This window comes from Astatotilapia calliptera, chromosome 3 (assembly GCF_900246225.1).
Source record: "Astatotilapia calliptera chromosome 3, fAstCal1.2, whole genome shotgun sequence".
NCBI classification, from domain to species: domain Eukaryota; kingdom Metazoa; phylum Chordata; class Actinopteri; order Cichliformes; family Cichlidae; genus Astatotilapia; species Astatotilapia calliptera.
The window spans coordinates 29,155,798-29,174,146 of NC_039304.1; the positions used below are offsets into that span (position 1 = coordinate 29,155,798).

The 18,349-nt window shown below is 40.0% G+C and overlaps 1 protein-coding gene across 3 annotated transcripts; it reads right to left on the reverse strand.

Moving 5' to 3' along the window:
- Nucleotides 1–343: 343 nt before the first annotated feature.
- Nucleotides 344–16,660, reverse strand: LOC113019174 (uncharacterized). Of its 3 annotated transcripts, XM_026162709.1 has the most exons (21): nt 16,476–16,660; nt 15,926–15,971; nt 15,750–15,809; nt 14,211–14,267; nt 14,059–14,124; nt 12,336–12,395; nt 12,199–12,255; nt 11,827–11,886; nt 11,106–11,168; nt 10,946–10,996; nt 10,783–10,860; nt 10,408–10,467; nt 10,256–10,306; nt 10,028–10,102; nt 9,164–9,241; nt 8,830–8,871; nt 6,992–7,069; nt 6,852–6,891; nt 6,732–6,777; nt 3,153–3,567; nt 344–1,120 (listed from the first exon to the last, which is right to left on the reverse strand). In XM_026162709.1, the coding sequence occupies exons 2-21, from the start codon at nt 15,968–15,970 to the stop codon at nt 641–643; spliced, it is 1,962 nt and encodes a 653-aa protein (XP_026018494.1). In that variant the 5' UTR covers nt 15,971; nt 16,476–16,660; the 3' UTR covers nt 344–640. The 3 variants fall into 3 exon arrangements, with proteins under 3 accessions (XP_026018494.1, XP_026018496.1, XP_026018495.1); XM_026162711.1 differs by having other exon boundaries at nt 15,926–16,660; XM_026162710.1 differs by lacking the exon at nt 10,946–10,996 and having other exon boundaries at nt 16,476–16,659.
- Between the last annotated feature and the right edge of the window lie 1,689 nt (nt 16,661–18,349).

Genomic DNA, 18,349 nt, shown 5'->3' on the forward strand with positions numbered 1-18,349 from the left:
TCGACTTATGTGTGGATTTTATTTAAACTGTGAAGCACTTTAAAAAGTGCTACACAAATAAAGTTATTATCATCATTTCATCATGTAAGATAAAAGCTGATCACTCAAAACCCATCTGAAGGTGGAACAGCACCCTGCAAAGATCCCCAAAGTAAAACCAAGTAATATGAAACCCTCACTGTACGGACTCAAAGGCTGTCATTTAAACTGTGTTTCTTCAGCATGCATGTGCCACATGTCAGCATAAGATTGATGGCTAGGAGCACCCTAACTCCTGGACAGATGAAAAACTGAGATAGACTAGGAATTCATGACTATAACTTTAGGAATGAGATAGGCAGACTCGACCTTTAACATTCTTTTATTTCTGGCCTTTGACCCCACCCGTTTGAGTAAAAGGTCACCTCACCTTGTCCACTGATAAAAGTATTGCGGAGTGTAAGTCAGATCAACTCACCAATGCAGCAAACCAGCAATAAATGTAATACATTTAATTAAAATTGACTTTAAAACAAACAATGACAATATATTAATATAAGAAACTACTGAGAACTATTTATCGGCAATTTCTGCTTAAACTTTATTTTTGGTATCAACACAAGACAATGAGGACCTTGTTTTGTTTTCTAAACACTGCCCTTCAGTCTTCAAGGTCAGTGAGTTTCTTCAGATCAGATTTCAACTGCTCTTCATCCTCCACCTCCTCTACCTCCACTTCTATCCCATCCATAGTTTTCTGAAGCTGTTCCTTGATTCTGTTCAGCTCCAGCAGGCCATTCTGTAGGTCCTTGCAAACTTCTCGGATCTTGACAGCGAACTCTGTTTTTGCCCCCTTTTTCAGTTCCATGGAGTCCTTTGCCAGGAAAAACACATCAAGAGCCAGGAAGAGGCCTGACATTACTCCGGTAGTGACACTCATCACCTGGGCAGCTTTGGCAGCACCACCAGCAACATTCAGGACTTGAACAGTATTGATCAGACTGTCTGTGTTGACCACCAGAGCTTTGCCAGCTCGACCACCCTCTTTGATTACATGCTTGACGTCCTGGTTTAAGTGGTTTTTTGCGATGCTCTCTGCATACTTCTCAAAGTCCCACTGCTGGAGTGTCTCCATCCCTTCCTGTCAGGTATATGTGAGATGAAAATTTTACATTAGCAGCTGTGGCCATACCAACACTAGAATTTATTTCTAAATGTAGATTAGCTGAGTGACTTTTTTTGTCCTTGAAACTGATTGTACTGAGATGCACTTTTAAAAAAACGATTTTCTGATTTCTGAGAGAGAAAAAGATGCAAGGTTACGTCACATGATTAATATAGTACTGTAGGTATGTTTTTTCTAAAGGCCTTCCACAACTCTTCTGTCACATTCTTGTCTCCCTAAAAACACTTCCTCATTGTTTTGTCAGCATTTTTTTCATTGTGTTTTATTTAACTTCTACTGTGGGGGTTTTTCTTTCAACATCAGTATTGTTTTGTATGCTTTTGCTGCATTTTTCCATTTGCTGTTTTCTCAAGTTGGAGTGTATTTTACCTTTAAGGGCCACCATAAAACTTACTCATCTAAAGTTAAAGCTTACTTGGCTCTTTATGTATACTTACTATATTTCCTTGCATTATTATTGCAGTCAGTTGGTTAAAAAACAACAGCCGTACCTGACAGTCAACTGACAGTCAGGTACGATGGAAAAATGAAAATAATGCTGCATGACAGCATCTCATTGACAGAATGATTGTTTATGTGTTTCTTGTTTCTTTCTCGAGAATTCACTCCGGTAAATGGTTATCATGAAAGTTCAATTCAAACTATGCATCAACAGGAACAAGGCAGCTGATCTGTCAATGCTTCTGTAAACACTGTAGTTGATGTGGTTTAACCACAGTGCTAAATGATGCTTCAACGACCTCGAGCCAAACATTCAGATTAACAGATTTTTCTTTATATGTTGAGTAAATGGAAGCCTTTCAAACGTGGCAAACTGAAAGTATTCAATGCACTCCTATGCCCCATGACAAATTCTTGAGCTAAGAAATAAATTATATGTTGCCAGCTCTTCACCAACATCTTACAGGTTTTACATAAAGGACTAACAAACCCAGTGTCAGGGGTTGCTGAGTGGATGTGGAGAAAAGGACTCAAACGCAGGACTCACGGTGAAGATGCAGGGTGTTTATTGTGAGGGACGAATGACGAAAACAGGAGATGGCTGACTGACTGAATAACTGAATGAACGGCTGACTGATCTGAACTTGGAAGGCAAACATGGGGCATAGACAGCAGTGACAACAGCAGTGACAACATCAATGACGCAACGCCGACCAGGCGAGAACTGAGGACTTAAATACACTGGCTGAACAATGACTGATAGGTCACAGGTGAGTGAGCAGGTGAACACAATTGAACTAACGATGCATGGAATAAGAACTAGAACATAATGCACACAGAGTAACGTAACACAAAACAGGAAGTGGAACGTACAGAGGATAAACAGTGAACATGAACTGAAAATACTGGGTCAACGACCCAGAAACGCTTTTCAGCAATGTGAGCAGAGTTTGCAAGTAGGGTTGGTTTAAAAAATAGATTTCCCAATTCACACGCTGTCGGGTGCTGAAAGTCGACATCTCCGAGATTCTAAAACTGCAGGTTTTATTACTCTCCAACCTAAAGTCACTGATCCAACAACAAAAGAGCAAAATTACGTTTCACCTTTGAAAAACATTGTCATGAATTTCCTCTTACTTTCGTGTTCTTGCTTCCACCATGATAAAATTGCACTTCCTGCACAGCTCTCTTTTTCAGTATGCTATAAAACCAGTTTCCCATCAAAAATCGTTTGGCTGCCTGCTGTTTCGTCTTGTTTATACATTATCAGCAGTATCACGTAATGTTCATAGGTTGATTCACGGTTTTCTTTAGTTTTTCATCTCTTTCACCTCTGATGAAGTCTCACAAGTGTCGGCTTTGTTTTTATACTGAGATAGTTTACACTGAGTTTTTAATAGCAAAGAAATAGGCAAATAATTTAGAATTAAATATTTTCAATTTAAAAGGTTTAGAGGGATTGAATCGGTTGTAGAAATACGTGACGATACCCAGCCCTACTTGTAAGCCAGCCATCGTGTGTGTTCCCTTCTTGGTACGTTCTTACCTGTAAAAACTCCAGGCACTCTTTGATGTCCTTGATCTCCCCCTGGTAATCTTGAATCATCTTCTCCACCTTCTTGCGGTCCGTCTTTGAATGGACAGTGTCAGTGATATTGGCCGAAGCAGATGTCACGCCACCAGCTGTAGCTATGCCAATGCCTACAGCTGTGACAATCAGCGATGTTCCAGCTGTGAAGGGAGCCAGAATGAGGCCGGTGATGGTGGTGATAGACCCGGCGACACTGGCCAATCCACCACCGACACTGGCCGTGACCGTTTTTTTGTGAAAATTGTCTGCTGCATCAGCCAAAGCAAGGAGCTCAAGGATGCGCTGCTGCAGTGAGGCGCCACGTTGGTTAAAAAAACGAACAAAAAGTCGAGCGGCCATGAAGACGCGATCAGCTGCTTGTTCCACCACTCTGAGAAAAAGGCACAGGGGAAGGGTTTCACAGGGAAAGCAATGAGTGAACTTCAACCAAGAAACATGTTTTTATATTAAAACTGTAGCTCAACATTGCAAAGCTTCCTATGGGAAAACATATTCTGTGAACAATAAAGAACACGTCTACCTTGCAGCAAGAAATGACGGAATGGTAAATACTTTACTGTCATGGCAAAATAGTCTGAGGTTTTAGGCAGTGTACTGTAACAGAGCTTAAGACTTATTTTCTCAACACAAATGTGTGATTTTAAATGGGATCAGCATCTCAGATGTGGCTCAAAGTGCATCAAAGAAATGTGATATTTGAGATCTCTCAGTTTGTGTAAGAAGATGGCTGTGAGATTCCAGCAGCAAAGCAGCTGGTTAACATGGAGAGGGTGTGTTTCAGCACTTCCTAACTACTTCCTGGACAACTCTTTATGGCTGGTGGACTATATGATGGGATAAAGGAATGGAAACTGTCTTTAAGAGAAAGAAAGGAAAGCACAACGACCAGTTATTCGTGTGTTTACAAGAAGGGTGGTGGACAGCAATATATCCCGTGTGTTAGTACAGTAATCTGATCCACCCATCAGTGCCTCAGGTCTCTCCATTATGGGCTTAAAGCTAAGGGTGTCTCACAAAAACCTGATAGACATGCAAAACAAGAGACCGTCTTGTTCTGGCTACCAAGAAAAGACAAGATGTGTGGGCAGGTGAATGCTGAGAATGGAGATAGGGAGACATCAATGTTGTTGTTCCAGTATTCCAGAAACCAGGATTACACATCCTGAGTCAGGAACCTGCAGTTGGTTTAGCAATGCTGCAGCTTACAGGTGACTGGCTGCAGGCTGAGGACCACACCCTCTGTAAGGAGTGAAGATGTCAACAATCTGCAGAGAATAATTTGATTTCCCTTTCATCCAACCAGCTACAGCAGTAATTTTTTGTAAGTTGCAGCTTTTTCAGGTGTGAGCTGGCGTTTGTTCATTTTATACTGTAATTGTCGGGCTATAAGCCGCTACTTTTTGCACAAGCTTTGAACCCTGCGGCTTTTAGTCAGGTGCGGCTTTTCTATGGATTGTCCATGATTTTTGTCATATCGTAAGACGATTTGTTTTGTTTGTTCCGCTGTTGTACGGCACTACGTTGCCTGGCGGAAGGATCGGGGTTCAAGAGTGGTATGTTAGTCACATGTCCGTCCGCCAGGCAACGTAGTGCCGTACGAAGTAGCTCGAAAAACAAACTTCAAAGTAGCGCTACGCATTCAGCGGGAGGCGTGGATGATGAGCGGCGATAAATTTGCGAAAAGCAAGTTATGCCCAACTCCACCGGTGGATTCTGACAGCGTGGAAAAGTGTGAAAACATCCACGATCACCAACGGATTTTGAAGGGCTGGACTGCTGCATGATGGAGAGGAGGACACCGCCACGGCCCTTCTGAGGGTGTTCGACTCTGACACTGACAACAAGGATTTCTTTGGTTTTGAAAGTGACAACGAAGGAGAGAAGCGGAGAGTGGATGACGAAGCCATCCTGAGCCTGTTTGTATCCGACACTGGAGGAGAGGACTTTGGTGGTTTTAGTGCGCAGGAAGAAGAGAAAGATGGTGGTGAATGACTGACTTTTCTTCTTGTTAAAGCTGTGTCACTGCACCTGAGCCTAAAAGGTAGTCCGAATCAATTTTTCTGGTGTGCTATAGGTTACTGTTATGTACTACATGTGCAAATATGTACCTATAACTTGTTTTTCAAAATATTAATAAAAGGGATGTGTCTCCAAACAGCCATCTCTTTCCTGACAATTCCCTTTGTGCATATTCTCTTACATATGATAAGTCAACATTGAAACACCTGCGGCTTTTAGTCAGGTGCGGCTAATGTATGTACAAAACAGGATTTTCCCCTGATTTTAGCTTGTGCGGCTAATATTCAGGTGCGCTTTGTAGTCCGGGAAATACGGTAACTATTTTGCCTGTTTTGTTAGTCTAGGGAAGTAAACCCTTGTTTTTTTACAGTTTGAAACTTCCAGGCAGGTTCTTCAGAGTTTGTGTTGGTGAATAGTTCTGCCTGTTGTTTGTTTCTGCTTTAGACTTCCCTGAAGGTTTTGTAGTCCTGTGTTTGTGAATCTGCTAAATCCTAAATAACGCAATAGTCTTTAATAGAGAAGTTGTTTCTGTGGCTATGTGTGAGTCAGTTATTGGTGGGAAACACTTTGGTTAAAGTTAGTTGTGTTAATTGTGCTATACACTCACCAGCTACTATTTTAATTCTCCATAACATGGATGCAACAAGGTGCTAGAAACATCCCTCAGGGATTATGGTCCATATTGACATGACAGCATCACACAGTTGCTGCAGATTTGTTGGCTGCTTGATAAGAATCTCCTGTTTTACGACATCCAAAATGGTGCTCTATTGGACTGAGATCTGCTGACTGCTGAGGGCATCTAAGTAGAGTGAACTCATTGTCATGATCAATAAACCAGTTTGAGATGATTTAGCTTTGTGACATGGTGCGTTATCCTGCTGGAAGCAACCGTCAGAAAATAGCACCACTGTGTTCAAAAAGGGATGACTCTGGTAGGCTGTGGCATTTCATGATGTTACGTTGGCATTAAGGAGCCAAAGTGTGCCAAGAAAATATCCCCCACACCACCACAACCAGCCTGAACCACTGACACAAGAATGGATGGATCCATACTTTCATTTTGCAGCCAAAACTCATCCATACCAAGTAACAATTTTCCAGTCTTCTACTGTCCAATTTTGGAGCATCCATATGAACCGTATCCGATCTGTTTCAAGGTTCAAAGAATTAATTGAGTTACTGTAGTCTGACCATTCTACCCGGTCATCAAAAAGGGATTCTTGCCCAAAAAAATGCTGCTGACTGGAGATTTTCTCTTTCTTGGATCATTCTCTGTAAACTGTAGATGGTTGTGTGGGAAGATCCCAGCAGATCAGCAGTTTCTGAAACACTTGGACCAACAACCAGGCTATGTTTAAAATCAGTATCAATTTCAGTGAAATCACATTTGCTTGGCTTGAACATGTCTAAATGCCTCAGTTGCCGCCATATGATTGGCCAACTATTTGCACTAATGTGCAGTTTAAGAGGTGAAGTGGTCAGTGAGTGTAATAAACTGATTGTTCTACTTACTCTTCAGTTTCATCATTCTGGTTTGCCTCATTCCACTCATCCCAACCTAAGGCACAGAAAGACGTTATGAGGTGCAACTTTCAACAACAATAAATAAGGTTAACAGTAAATCAGTGATACCTTCGACTGTTCTCCACCAGGACAAAAGGCCTTCGTCATCCTGGAAATAAACAGTCTTTTAACTTACTGCTTTGTGACTGTATGGAGAAAGAAATTTAAAATCCACAGAACATACACCAGAAAAAATAAGATAAACATACGTCTAGAGGATCCAGGTCCGTTCCTTCCCTGCGCACTGGTACTTCAGCACACTGCAATGTCTGAACTTTAACTACCTCCTGGAACAAGAGGTGACACATGGAACACTAGACAGAATTTCTAAATGAGCCTAAAATCTCGTCTAAAAAGATTGAACCTGCGCTTGTGTTGCGATTTCAGCAAAGCTTATAAATCATCTGAGGTTTAACACAGTGACGCTTCCTGTTGTGAAATATTAATGTAAGCTGTAAATAACAGCTTCACAAAACTGCCTACAACTAGGCATTAACAAACAAAAAAATGTTACTGTGTAAGTTTTTTTTTCTCTTTAAAACATCTGTACACTGCCGCCTTAGCTTTACTATAACTGTATTTACGTGCTTCAATTTTATTACTCTCCAAAATTTTATGGCAACCTCGACAGACCTGACTAACCACCTAGTTTCACCTTTCTATTTTTTCATTTAAACTGTCACGTAATCATATCAGGAACAGCAAAAATGTAAATCTATAAACTATATAAACACTATAATTACTTCTTAGAAATTTCTGTTAGCGAACAAGAAAAAAAGAGTTTTTGATGTTGTTTGTGTTTATATAAATTTAATGACGTTGACAGCAATAGATTAATTCTTAATGTTTTGTTATATGAAAGGCAGAAACCCGTGAACTGCAAAAAATGAAATCATGTTGTACTCAAGAGGACTCGATAAAGAGAGGACAAGATCAAGTGAGCCAAAGAACCCATGCATTAGACTAATAATGCATTTTTAGTTCATTTAACTTCATGAGATGATAGATGATCTAGTTTTGGTGAAAAGAAATAGTCCCAAATTGAAAGGTTACTGCAGCGTTGTTTACCAGGTGTTTAAAGTAAAATATGTCAAGCATGGGGACCAAAAACTGGAATGACAACTTCAAAGTCACAAGCTAACCAAACATGGAAAAGCAATTAACATCTCTCTTTTAAATCACCAACTGTTTCTGGTAAGTTGTGAAATGCCACGTCACCCTAGTATAATATTCCTACCTCAACATCTTTATATGTTTAGTATTTAAACATAGCAGTTTAAACCACCCTTTTTCTCTTTCCTTTGTTTGTCGTTACTCAATGGGTCAAATGTAGAGCAGGCTGTATCTTCTTATGTATACGTGGCTGTCATATGAGGCACTGTTCCAATAGATGTAAGCACGTTTAACTCACTGATTTCAGTATTAGTCGCATTTATATTAGCCAGTTTATGAAACAATTATTCTTAAGAGGAATTCTGACAGTTTGATCACAGTATATTCTACCTAAGTACTGCATTAGAGATTACATGAGTAAATAAAGACCGAATTCTGAAATGTCTGTGTGTAGTTTTATTTACACAATGACATAATAGCACTGTGCAAACATATTAGCATGCTCACCTCCCAATTGTATCTTGAAAAAAAAAACCCACCGATAAACATTTGATTAAATTGTGTGTCAAGGTTCTCAGCCATCCAGGTCACCGTAGTCTAGGGAGCTTGGGAAGAAAAGCGTCTGGACTTCGATAATTTTCTTGAAGACATTTCACCTCTCATTGGAGAAGCTTCACGAGTTCTAAGAGCAAGTGGTGACAAGTCCCAGATTTTAAATCCCTGCCTTAACGCCCACTCACATCCTGGGCCATTTGACCTCTTAGAACTGAAGAAGCTTCTCGGATGAGAGGTGAAACATCTTCAAGACACCTAAGAAGTCCAGATGTTTTTCTTTCAAGCTCCTTAGGCATTTGATTACATTTATCTTTATTGCTTAATGTAAAGATAGCATGTAAGTTAGAAAGGTGCTATATACATTTACTTCATTACTAACCTGGGGCGTGGCTTGAGTGTCAGAAAATGCATTTGCAGAGTCCTGTGGGGTCAAAAACAAAGCAAATAAGAACTCGATATGTTTGAGAAGAAACTGCCGGTGGTATTTCAGTATTCCTGTGAAATCTGGAAAATAGTTTAAAAGTCTTCAGGAAAGAGGAAAAAAAGTCATTACAAATATGTTTTTCTTGATTTTTTTCAGCCACCCACATGAAAACAGTGACATCAAACCATCAGTATCAACATGAAAAGAACCAGGCAACATGTAAAACAATGGTGAATATTAAATTAGTTTATTCTGAATTCATAAGGACCCAATACTCTGCATAACATACCCTGGTTCTTCTCCTTTGGGCCTGTGTTGGCTGGGTTTTTACATCACAGCTGGTGTCAGCATCTATATACCAAACAGACTTTGGAAAGGGAGTGAACTGAGTGCTTAGGGCTTAATACTGTGTAAATGTTACACTTATGCACCTGACAAAGATTTTCAGAAGGTACAAAGTTTCTTGTTTGTTTGTCTGGTTTTCTTCACTTTTTCTCCAGTGCATTTGGCTTTATTAGCATAGTCTCTAAATCAGGGGTGGGCAATCTCAGTCCACGAGGGCCGGTGTCCCTGCAGGTTTTAGATGTGTCCTTGAACCAACACAGCTGATTTAAATGGCTAAATTACCTCCTCAACATGTCCTGTAGTTCTCCAGAGGCCTGGTAACGAACTAATCATGTGATTCAGGTGTGTTGACCCAAGGTGAGATCTGAAACCTGCAGGGCCCTCGTGGACTGAGATTGCCCATCCCTGCTCTAGACACATTCCCGTACACTGTTCTTATCAAACTTCACCAGTCCGGGAAATATGAGTGCCATTTTCCTTGTTATGGCTGCAGTTAAGACATCGACAAACATCATGACGAAAATGCTGATCGTTAAGTAAGCACTGCTTCAACCTGGTCACATGCTTTGCATTTTTGCAGACTGACAACATGCTAGTATTTTTCACTGAACAATAGGTTCTGGAAATCACCAAGTGCGAGAAGATGGTAAGATAAAACAACCATTACAAGAAATGCAATTAGGTTAACAAAAGGTGATGTACTAAATGAAGTCATACATTTCTGTGTGTAGCAGGTGAATAAGAAATAACTTTGAGCTTGGAGGGCTGGGTTCATTTTAAAGACAAGGAGATGTGGTTATTGCCTTACATGTCTCTCTATTGTGCTGTCATCCAGGCTTTCAGAGCTGGTGGAGTTGTCACTGTGAATATCTGCTTGGTTTTCCTGATAATTGTTGAGAGGAAAACGCAGGAAATCACAGACAGAGCCAAGTACACTTCTGTTATAATAAAATCTGTCAAATGTGTTATATTAAAAGTCCTTAACCATAAGAAATACCAGACATGTGCATCTTTTTATTTCCATCTTAGGCCTTACCAGTGTCTTGACAGAGGTAACCGTCAAATCTCTCTGACATTGATCCTGAATCTAAATTGCAAACAAACAGTGGCAAACATACTCACATTAAGTAGAAACTCCAGCTAGGTCAGTGGGAAACTCTAAAACTGAATTGATCGTCGACATCATACCTGTGTGTACGACTTAAAGGGATTTACTTTCTGCATCGTCTCTTTGAACCTTCCAGGGTTCTAAAAACACAAAGTAGAAAAGAGCAACAGACATTACTCCTTTAAATCTATGTGTCTATTAAAAGCTGTAAACAATCAATGTAAGCACTATTCATGAAGTGGATTCAAAATTAAAATTGAAAGGAAACAAAATGGTCAGGAAGTATTTGGTCTGTGGAGATTCTATTGTTTTTGCTTTGGCAACATCTTGTGGTCGTGGAAAGAACAACACTGAGAGCGTACTCTACTCCAAATTACACAGCTGACTTTCTTAAACTAAATGTGGGTAGGAAAAATAAACGTGTATGTAATGGTATGAAACAGACAGAGATCGACCTGCTTCTCTGGCAAGTTGATTTTGCCTGTCAGGCTTCCAGCGCTGCATGTGAGGTCATTGTGTTGAGGCTCGACATCCTGAAAATATAAAATGCAAGAAGAGGACAGTTTTCTGTTTGCGTTCAACAATTAAATTATCAGTAATTATTATTAAAAATGAAACCTTTGGCTGTGAGGATCTGAATGGGTTGACTTTCTGAATCATTCCTGGATTCTAAATTATTATTTAAAAATAAGTCAATAAATAAGGAGGCCCAGCACTGCAAGAACAAGCCACAAAGTAACACAGAGGGTAGTAGATTATGCAGAACTTGGAGCAGTACTTGTTTGTCTTGAAGTTCTTTCCCAGTCTCTTGATGATTTGCAGAATCATCTGGAGGATCACTCTAAAGTCAAAGGAGATGAGAGGAAGTTTCAGGTTCAAAATCTGTTTTTTTCTTTATTTGTTTTTGTTTTTTTGCAGAAAAAGGTCTCAAAGTGAGCAACTAAAATGTAGATGTTACAGATTCAGTTTGTACTTTAACTGATAGATTGGAGTCGGACCAAACAGGAAGTGAAATGTTGCCAGCCCACAAATGTCTGAGCCAATGAACAAGACAACCACTTCCTTACAAAGTTATTATGAAAACATTTTCAGGTTAATGTTTTTTGCTTTGCGTGTCGCCACAGGAGCTCCAGATGAATGCAAATAGTGACAACAGGCTTGACCTTGTTTTCCCATTGCCAGTGGCTTTAGGACCCATCATAGTATTTGCTTCTACTTGCGTCACCTGCTGTGTCTTTGCATTGACTTTGTATCTAACTTTGTAATCAGTCTGAACACGCCAATTGGCACAACTCCCAAACTTTGTATTAAAATAAGAATTCAACAGGCAGAATTAGAAAATTTCATTCAGTCATCCATAGACTAGATATTGGCGTCTGACAAAGATACAAAGCTTTACAATTTTGAAACTGCGGTGTCTTTAAACATAGTTCATATAAAGATGATTTGACCTCCGAGGCCGCATGCTGAGAACAGACATCAAAGGTAGAGTTGCGTACCTGTGCAGAAGACTTGAAGGGGTTGACTTTCTGCATCATTCCTTTCAACATTCCAGAGTTCTGAAACAACAGCATAACTATCAGACTTTGGGGTTTTTCCTTCCACATCTGTGTGAATTTTTGTGTAACATGATGATCAGATGTTAAAGGTCATATGGTATTTTGTCCCCATTTTGACCTTTTTTGTCTTGTGAAAATCTGTAGGGGCTTTTCTGCAATGTCATCTCAAATGTTAGGAAATCCAGTTTCAAGAAATGCGTGCGGATGTACAGGTCGTCACTAGTGACTTGAAGGAACCTATGATCAAGTGATTTTTTTTCTACCATCAGATTTCTGACATCAAATTCATGCAGATTCTCAACTTTTTCCTACCTGAGTAGAGTTTTCCTTTCCCCGCTCCGGCAACTCTGAATATGGTGCTTTGGAGACCTGTGTGAGAAACCCAGCTGAGTGGACGACCTATTATTACTGCCACTATTTTCTTGGTAACATTGAAACAATCCTATTACCTGTGAGGTAGGCTTGAATGGGTTGACCTTCTGCATGACCCCTTTCAGCATACCAGGGTTCTGAAAGTGAGCAAACACTGAGTCACTGTGCACCAAACCATGACTAGAGGAATGCACATTTAATATGCTAACTGAAGGCAACTAATCACCTTGACTCGACCTCGCTGAGAGAAAACAAGAAACAGCAGTACTGAGGTTAAGTCTTCAAAACACACATTTCTTGTAGGAAATCCCTGCTGAGACCCCGTTACTTAAATGAAATTAGCGACACCACATTAAGAATATTCTCATAATCAGGACAGAACTTTTAAATTTTGTAGTTTTTTGTGTTTAGTTTTTTTCTTCGCTTTCTCTTAGCTTCTTAAAGCAGCTGTGAGTTTCTAGGAATAAAAAGAAGCTATTTTTGTGACCTTCAGTTGGAAATTATATTTAGTTTTCCCTTCCTTCCTTCCTTCCTTCCTTCCTTGACTGATGGTGGTGCTGTTTGCTCCATTTTGGGTTCTTTGTTTCCCTCTATGTTGGCAGCTGAGGATCACATGGGGGAGCAGTGATGACTAACTGTTTTTTGTTTTTTTTAACTCTGTGTTTGGTAAATCTGGCTTTACTCCATCTGCATCCACCATTTACAAGCACCAGCTGTACGATTTAGAGGTCATGTCTTTTTTGTTTTATAAGTCTTCTTTATTTGTTTAAACATGGGAATAACTTTATAAATAAATTACTGGAACTAGTTTTTGTGCAATGTACTGTTTATAAGGTTGCAGAAGCCTGCAGTCAGCTGAGACTGAAGAAGTCACTTGGATGAGTGATGAAACATTTCTCCCACTGAAAACGCTACGTCCAGATGAACAGAATCAACCTTTTAGGGTGCTGGAACTAGAGCTTTCCTCTTTTCATTGAAACTGGTCATTCTTGGGGGGGTTGTTTATACTTTTAGAGCAGCCATGCATCCCTTCCATCTCTCCATCTACAAGTTGTACCATAGACTCTTTGATATAAAATGTCAATAATTTTTAAATCAACAGATGAATACAGCGCAGTAAAACGCAGTAGATTTCATCCAATACAAGGCTTTATTCAAGAGTTTTGAATTGCTCAAATAAGCTGCGTCTTTCTGCATCCAGTTTTAAGATAAAACCATACAGCACTCGCTAATTTTACACTGTTGTGGTATCACAATGTCTTGTTTACTGTCGCTATCTATGTATTTGGAACTACACTGATAAGAAAATAAATTCTTAGCATAGAAAGCAGGTTTCAAGTGAAATATTTTGGGAAGATAGGCAGCAGGGTGGTGCAGTGATCAGCACTGGTGCCTCACAGCAACAAGGTTCTAAATTTTGACGCCACCATCTAAACCGGGCCTTTCTGTGTGGAGTTTGCGTGGGTTCTCTCCAGGTACTCTGGCTGCTCCACACAGTTTAAAGACATGCAGTTAGTGGGGATAGTTTAATTGTGAGTGGTTGTCTGACTCTCTGTGTCAGCCCTGTGACAGACTGGAGACCTGCCCAGGGAGTACTCGTGCCCTATAGTAGTGGGGACATGCTCCAGCCCCACTGCAACCTTGATAAGCAAAAGAGGATGGATGGATGGATAACTTTGGAGGAGTGGTAGTTGTTGTTCAAAAGTGACTTTGCATAACTGTACAACTGGCAAAATTATCGTCCATGGCGTACTTTTTACACAGAAGAATATCACATATTAGCAGTACTTTGCACCTCACCTGAGCTGTGTCTGCGGGTTGTTCCAGTGAATCTGAGGAGGGAGTTGTATTAACCGTGAAGGAGGCCTGCATAGAGAGTTAACATCCTGTCATTTTCAATGAGGTACCGAACAAAGAAGCTCTTGTGTGTCAGACTGTCCATGCATTTTTACCTGAGCAGTGGATTTGAAGGGATTGACCATCTGCATGACACCCATCACCCCCGTCCTCTGATGTTTATGATAACAACACATTTATTATAAAAAAAATTCTTTCTGCATCCAGTTAAAGTCGATCTTATTCACCAACAAGAAATGGATGGGCCTTGGCCTTGTCAAATTAAAAAAAACATCCTAGAGGGGTCATCATCACTTAATAAAAGATTGAAATATACGTTTGCATTTGACCCTGTGTGGATTAATTAAACTCCAAAATAAATTCAAACCTGTTCCACTCAATTATTGTTTGTTTTGCTTTTGTTTTTTAAGTCATGTGCAATCATTCCGCCCTGGAAAAAGAACAGTTCAAAGAACTCATTATAAGCCCAAACTTCCCGTGACATTCATGCCCACGAGGAGTGTATGTAAGCTTCCGCACACAACTGTAAAAGCTTGTGAATCAAGTGTTTGTTCTGCAATAGCCATTCTGAGTTTCTTAAATCAGTCCCTGACAAAGAACACTGAAATTTTAAAACATGAAACTAACACAGAATCTTAAGAGGAACAATTAAAAGTCATAGTTGTAACATTTTCAAAAAAAACTATGATACACTCAGAGTGGAAAGGGCCAGGGCTGTAGTAAAAGTTTGTTTTATGGTGTTTTTATTACAATATTGTGACTTCAGCCTGTTATGGGATCATTGTGATGTCTTGTGGTGTTGTATAAAAAAATTAAAAAGTGTTTGTACAGCTCTCTCTATGCCCTTTCATATGATATATTACTCAATATGGTTTCTTGAATTTTTTTCCAGCTCACATTGTGTACTAACGGAGTCAGTTAAGTCTTAAGTTTCAACTGATTTACAAATTTGTTGTGACCTTGACCTGATTTTCACCTAAATTAAATGAGCTCAACGCTGGACTGCTACAAACAAACAGGCAAACCATCGGGATCAGACTGAAATGAACAAACACACTGTAGGAAGTAGCTGAAACTAAATTCATAAGACAATTAACTCAAATTGAAAAATAAATATTTAAATAAAAACACTGATTTAAAATGAAATTATTTTGGAAGAGTGACAGATGTTTGTAGCAACTGATGCAGAAGTCACTTTGCATACTGTGCAATTTGCATAATAGTTGCCTAGTGTGTACTCAGCTTTTCCACAGAAGAGTTTTTCACTATTATCAAACATAATAATTTTCCCTGTGATCACATTCAGGTATACCTTTTTTTTCTGTCTCAAAAGAAGATTTGCTTGCACAACTATGTCAGGAAAGGCACCAGCATCTTCATGGTGCATTTTTACCTGAAGGCACCAGCAATGCGAAGTGATTAACTTTCTGCATGCCCCCATCACCCCCACCCTCTCGTGTCTATGCAAAGCAACACATTTATTACAAAAAGGGAAATAAATGCAAAATTCAAATTGAATCGTGCCAACTAAAAACAAACTCTCAGCTTTGTCTTTGGTTTAAGTTCAATAGCGTCCTCAGTGGTGTCTTCCTATATGAAAAACTGTGTTTTAATGTCCCAGTGTGAACATTCACCTGTGAGCCATCCCCATCATCCTGCTTGTTCTGGCTGTGTCTGACGGCACTACCGAGCTCCTGATGATAAAGGAAAGCTTGTTTGAATGGCAGGGAGACATGTAGTATTAAAAAAAAAAGAAATCAGGACGTTATCACACTTCCTGTACTTCTCTCCTGGATATAGGTGGGACTACCTGAGTAGCAGCCGCTGAGCCTTTGTCTCGTTTGAATATATTCATTCTGAAACACATTAAGTTTTCATAATTTCGTTGTACATATACAATGACAATAAAGGGCAATTCTGCTCTATTGTATTCTGTTAAGGAGCTGTTTTAGTGCGTTAAAGCACTTTCACTGTTTTCACGGCAAAGCTAAACAACAACATACTTAACAAATTATAGCGCTATGCCTGCGTTATAAGCCAAACACCAATACTAAAAATGTTAGTTAAAGCGACATTAATAATAACAGTTGCAGTCGTGCTCTCGACTGTTATTATTGCGTCAACTTGCGCAACTCTGCGCAACTTGGCGGAAAAAACTTTCTGCTTATTGAGTCACTTTAGACGACATAAACAAGAAAGGCGGCACAGCCCGAAAGTGTCAGGGTTTAAACACAGCCCCGCGTGAGATGCACAAAGCAAAGCCACGTTCAAAGCTCTGTGCACTGTGGCCGTTTTGTCCGGAGGAATGTTTGACAGCAGCAGAGCCACAAACAGCACGGCGAAAAGAGCACGGATCCTACCTCGGTGTCGAGTCTGGAAAACAAGGCAGCCAACACTCACACACACAAACACACGACACTAAGTGGGAAAAGTGAGGTACTGTTGTCAAGCCAGCGTCCAGTTCGAGAAGTACAGACGAGCGAGTCCCCACTTTTTTGTGTGTTTTGTGTGTATACTGAGTATTATGGTAAGAGACGTCGAGACCTGATTTCAAAATAAAAGCCCCTTCAAGTGAATTTAGGTTCAACATTAACTAACTTATCTGTCCATTATAACAATAGTTAATTAGTCTCCTTTCCACACTCTAACGATAGATTAGTACTCTAGTCGTACCCTGTCAGTATCAAGGCACTCTTCTTCTGGATTTCAAAGTAAAAGCCCAGATTTTTACCTTTTTGAGCTATCTTTCAATGACTTTAGAATCCCGTTAAAAGGAAAATTCCAGTTTCCACATACTAAATGCAGCCTATATCAACAGTACACACCCTCACACAGGTACCATGTCAATATCAAATCAATCTGATTTTGCATTTCAAAGTAAAGGTCCTTTGAAATTCCTTGTATATGAGGTACACTTTCAAGAACTTCATGATGCTAGTAGGAGCCATTTGAATTTACCTATGTATGAACTAGTTTTTGAACGTTAAGGACACTGTTAAAAGGAATATTCTTGTTTTGATGACAGGCAACCAGTCAGCAGACTGTAGAGAGCAAATGAGGTGAACAATTTTTTCATGGGGTTCTGTTTACAGGTCTCTACTGCCTCTTGCACTGCACACTCTGGCCTCCAAACATCTCTAATGCCTATGATTCTTTACTGCTCCTCCTGTTCTTATCCCCGAGTAAACTTTGTTGCTATAAACCTGACAAACATCCTTTGCTTGACTATGACTTCGGTCCTGGTTATGTTGCAGACTGTTGGAGAAACTACACTAGGGTAAGGAAGGACAGGTTATGGTTGGTATTAGCCCCAGGGTTCTGAGCACTCTCCCAGCTGTCTATGATCTTGAGCAACATTTACAAAATGTTTCTGAAGCAGGAGAAGATACTGATGTTACACACATTTTATGTTGTACATATTTTGCCCAGTTCCTGATGAATCAACACCGTCACAGTTTAAGAGTGTCCTCCTAGCCTGATAACAGTGGCCACACAGTGAGAACTTCGGAAGTCAACATCACCTTGTTTGATTTCTAAAGTGAATGTAACACAATCATTCTACTTCTACTGAGGGAGACAGTACACGAAATACCAGCAAGCACATCCACCATCTCATGGACTGCTGGCCAGCTGTCAGACAGGCCACAGTATGTGAGACTGGGCAGAGCTCATTTTGATTTGATGGTGTGTAGTACAGGAGCTCCACTGGAGACAGTGATCTCTCCACCCCTTTCACCTTCTACGTCTCAGACCTTCAGTACACCTTCAGGAAATTGTCACAATGGGTGTGGTTTCACCTTACTGATCTGGTTACTCCTCACGTGGCATGTGAGGGGAGAGGGCGAGTAGGGCTCAGATATTTTCTGTTGTCCATGTCATCGATCCTGTTCCGGTGTCTCTTGCTCTCTCTTCTTGTCTCTTTATCAGATTCTGATTTTACTGATGCAAACACAATGGTTTTCAGAATGGATTTTGTTGAAACAGTCACAGTAAAGAGCTCCAATTAGCCTCTTGGATTTCTTCTTTGATTTCTTAAAGAGAGTTATCGCTACAAGACAAATTTCTATCCTGGGACAGGATGTTGACATTTTGAAACAGTAGTACTGCCTGGGTGTCCTCAATTACAACTGGATGAACTGGAAGACCAACATAGTAAAAATATATAAAAACAGGATGTTGATCTTCAGCGCTATAATATGTTGTTTTAGAATTATTGTGTTGTCTGTGCCGGAAT

Excerpts from the sequence above, each read along its gene's own strand:
- LOC113019174 (XM_026162711.1), bottom strand. The coding sequence starts at position 15,982 with ATGTGTTTCAGAATGAATATATTCAAACGAGACAAAGGCTCAGCGGCT. Across the intron at positions 7,070-8,829 it reads ACACTCAAGCCACGCCCCAG|GAGGTAGTTAAAGTTCAGAC; the intron begins GTTAGTAATGAA and ends CTCTTGTTCCAG. Across the intron at positions 6,892-6,991 it reads CGGACCTGGATCCTCTAGAC|GATGACGAAGGCCTTTTGTC; the intron begins GTATGTTTATCT and ends GTTTATTTCCAG.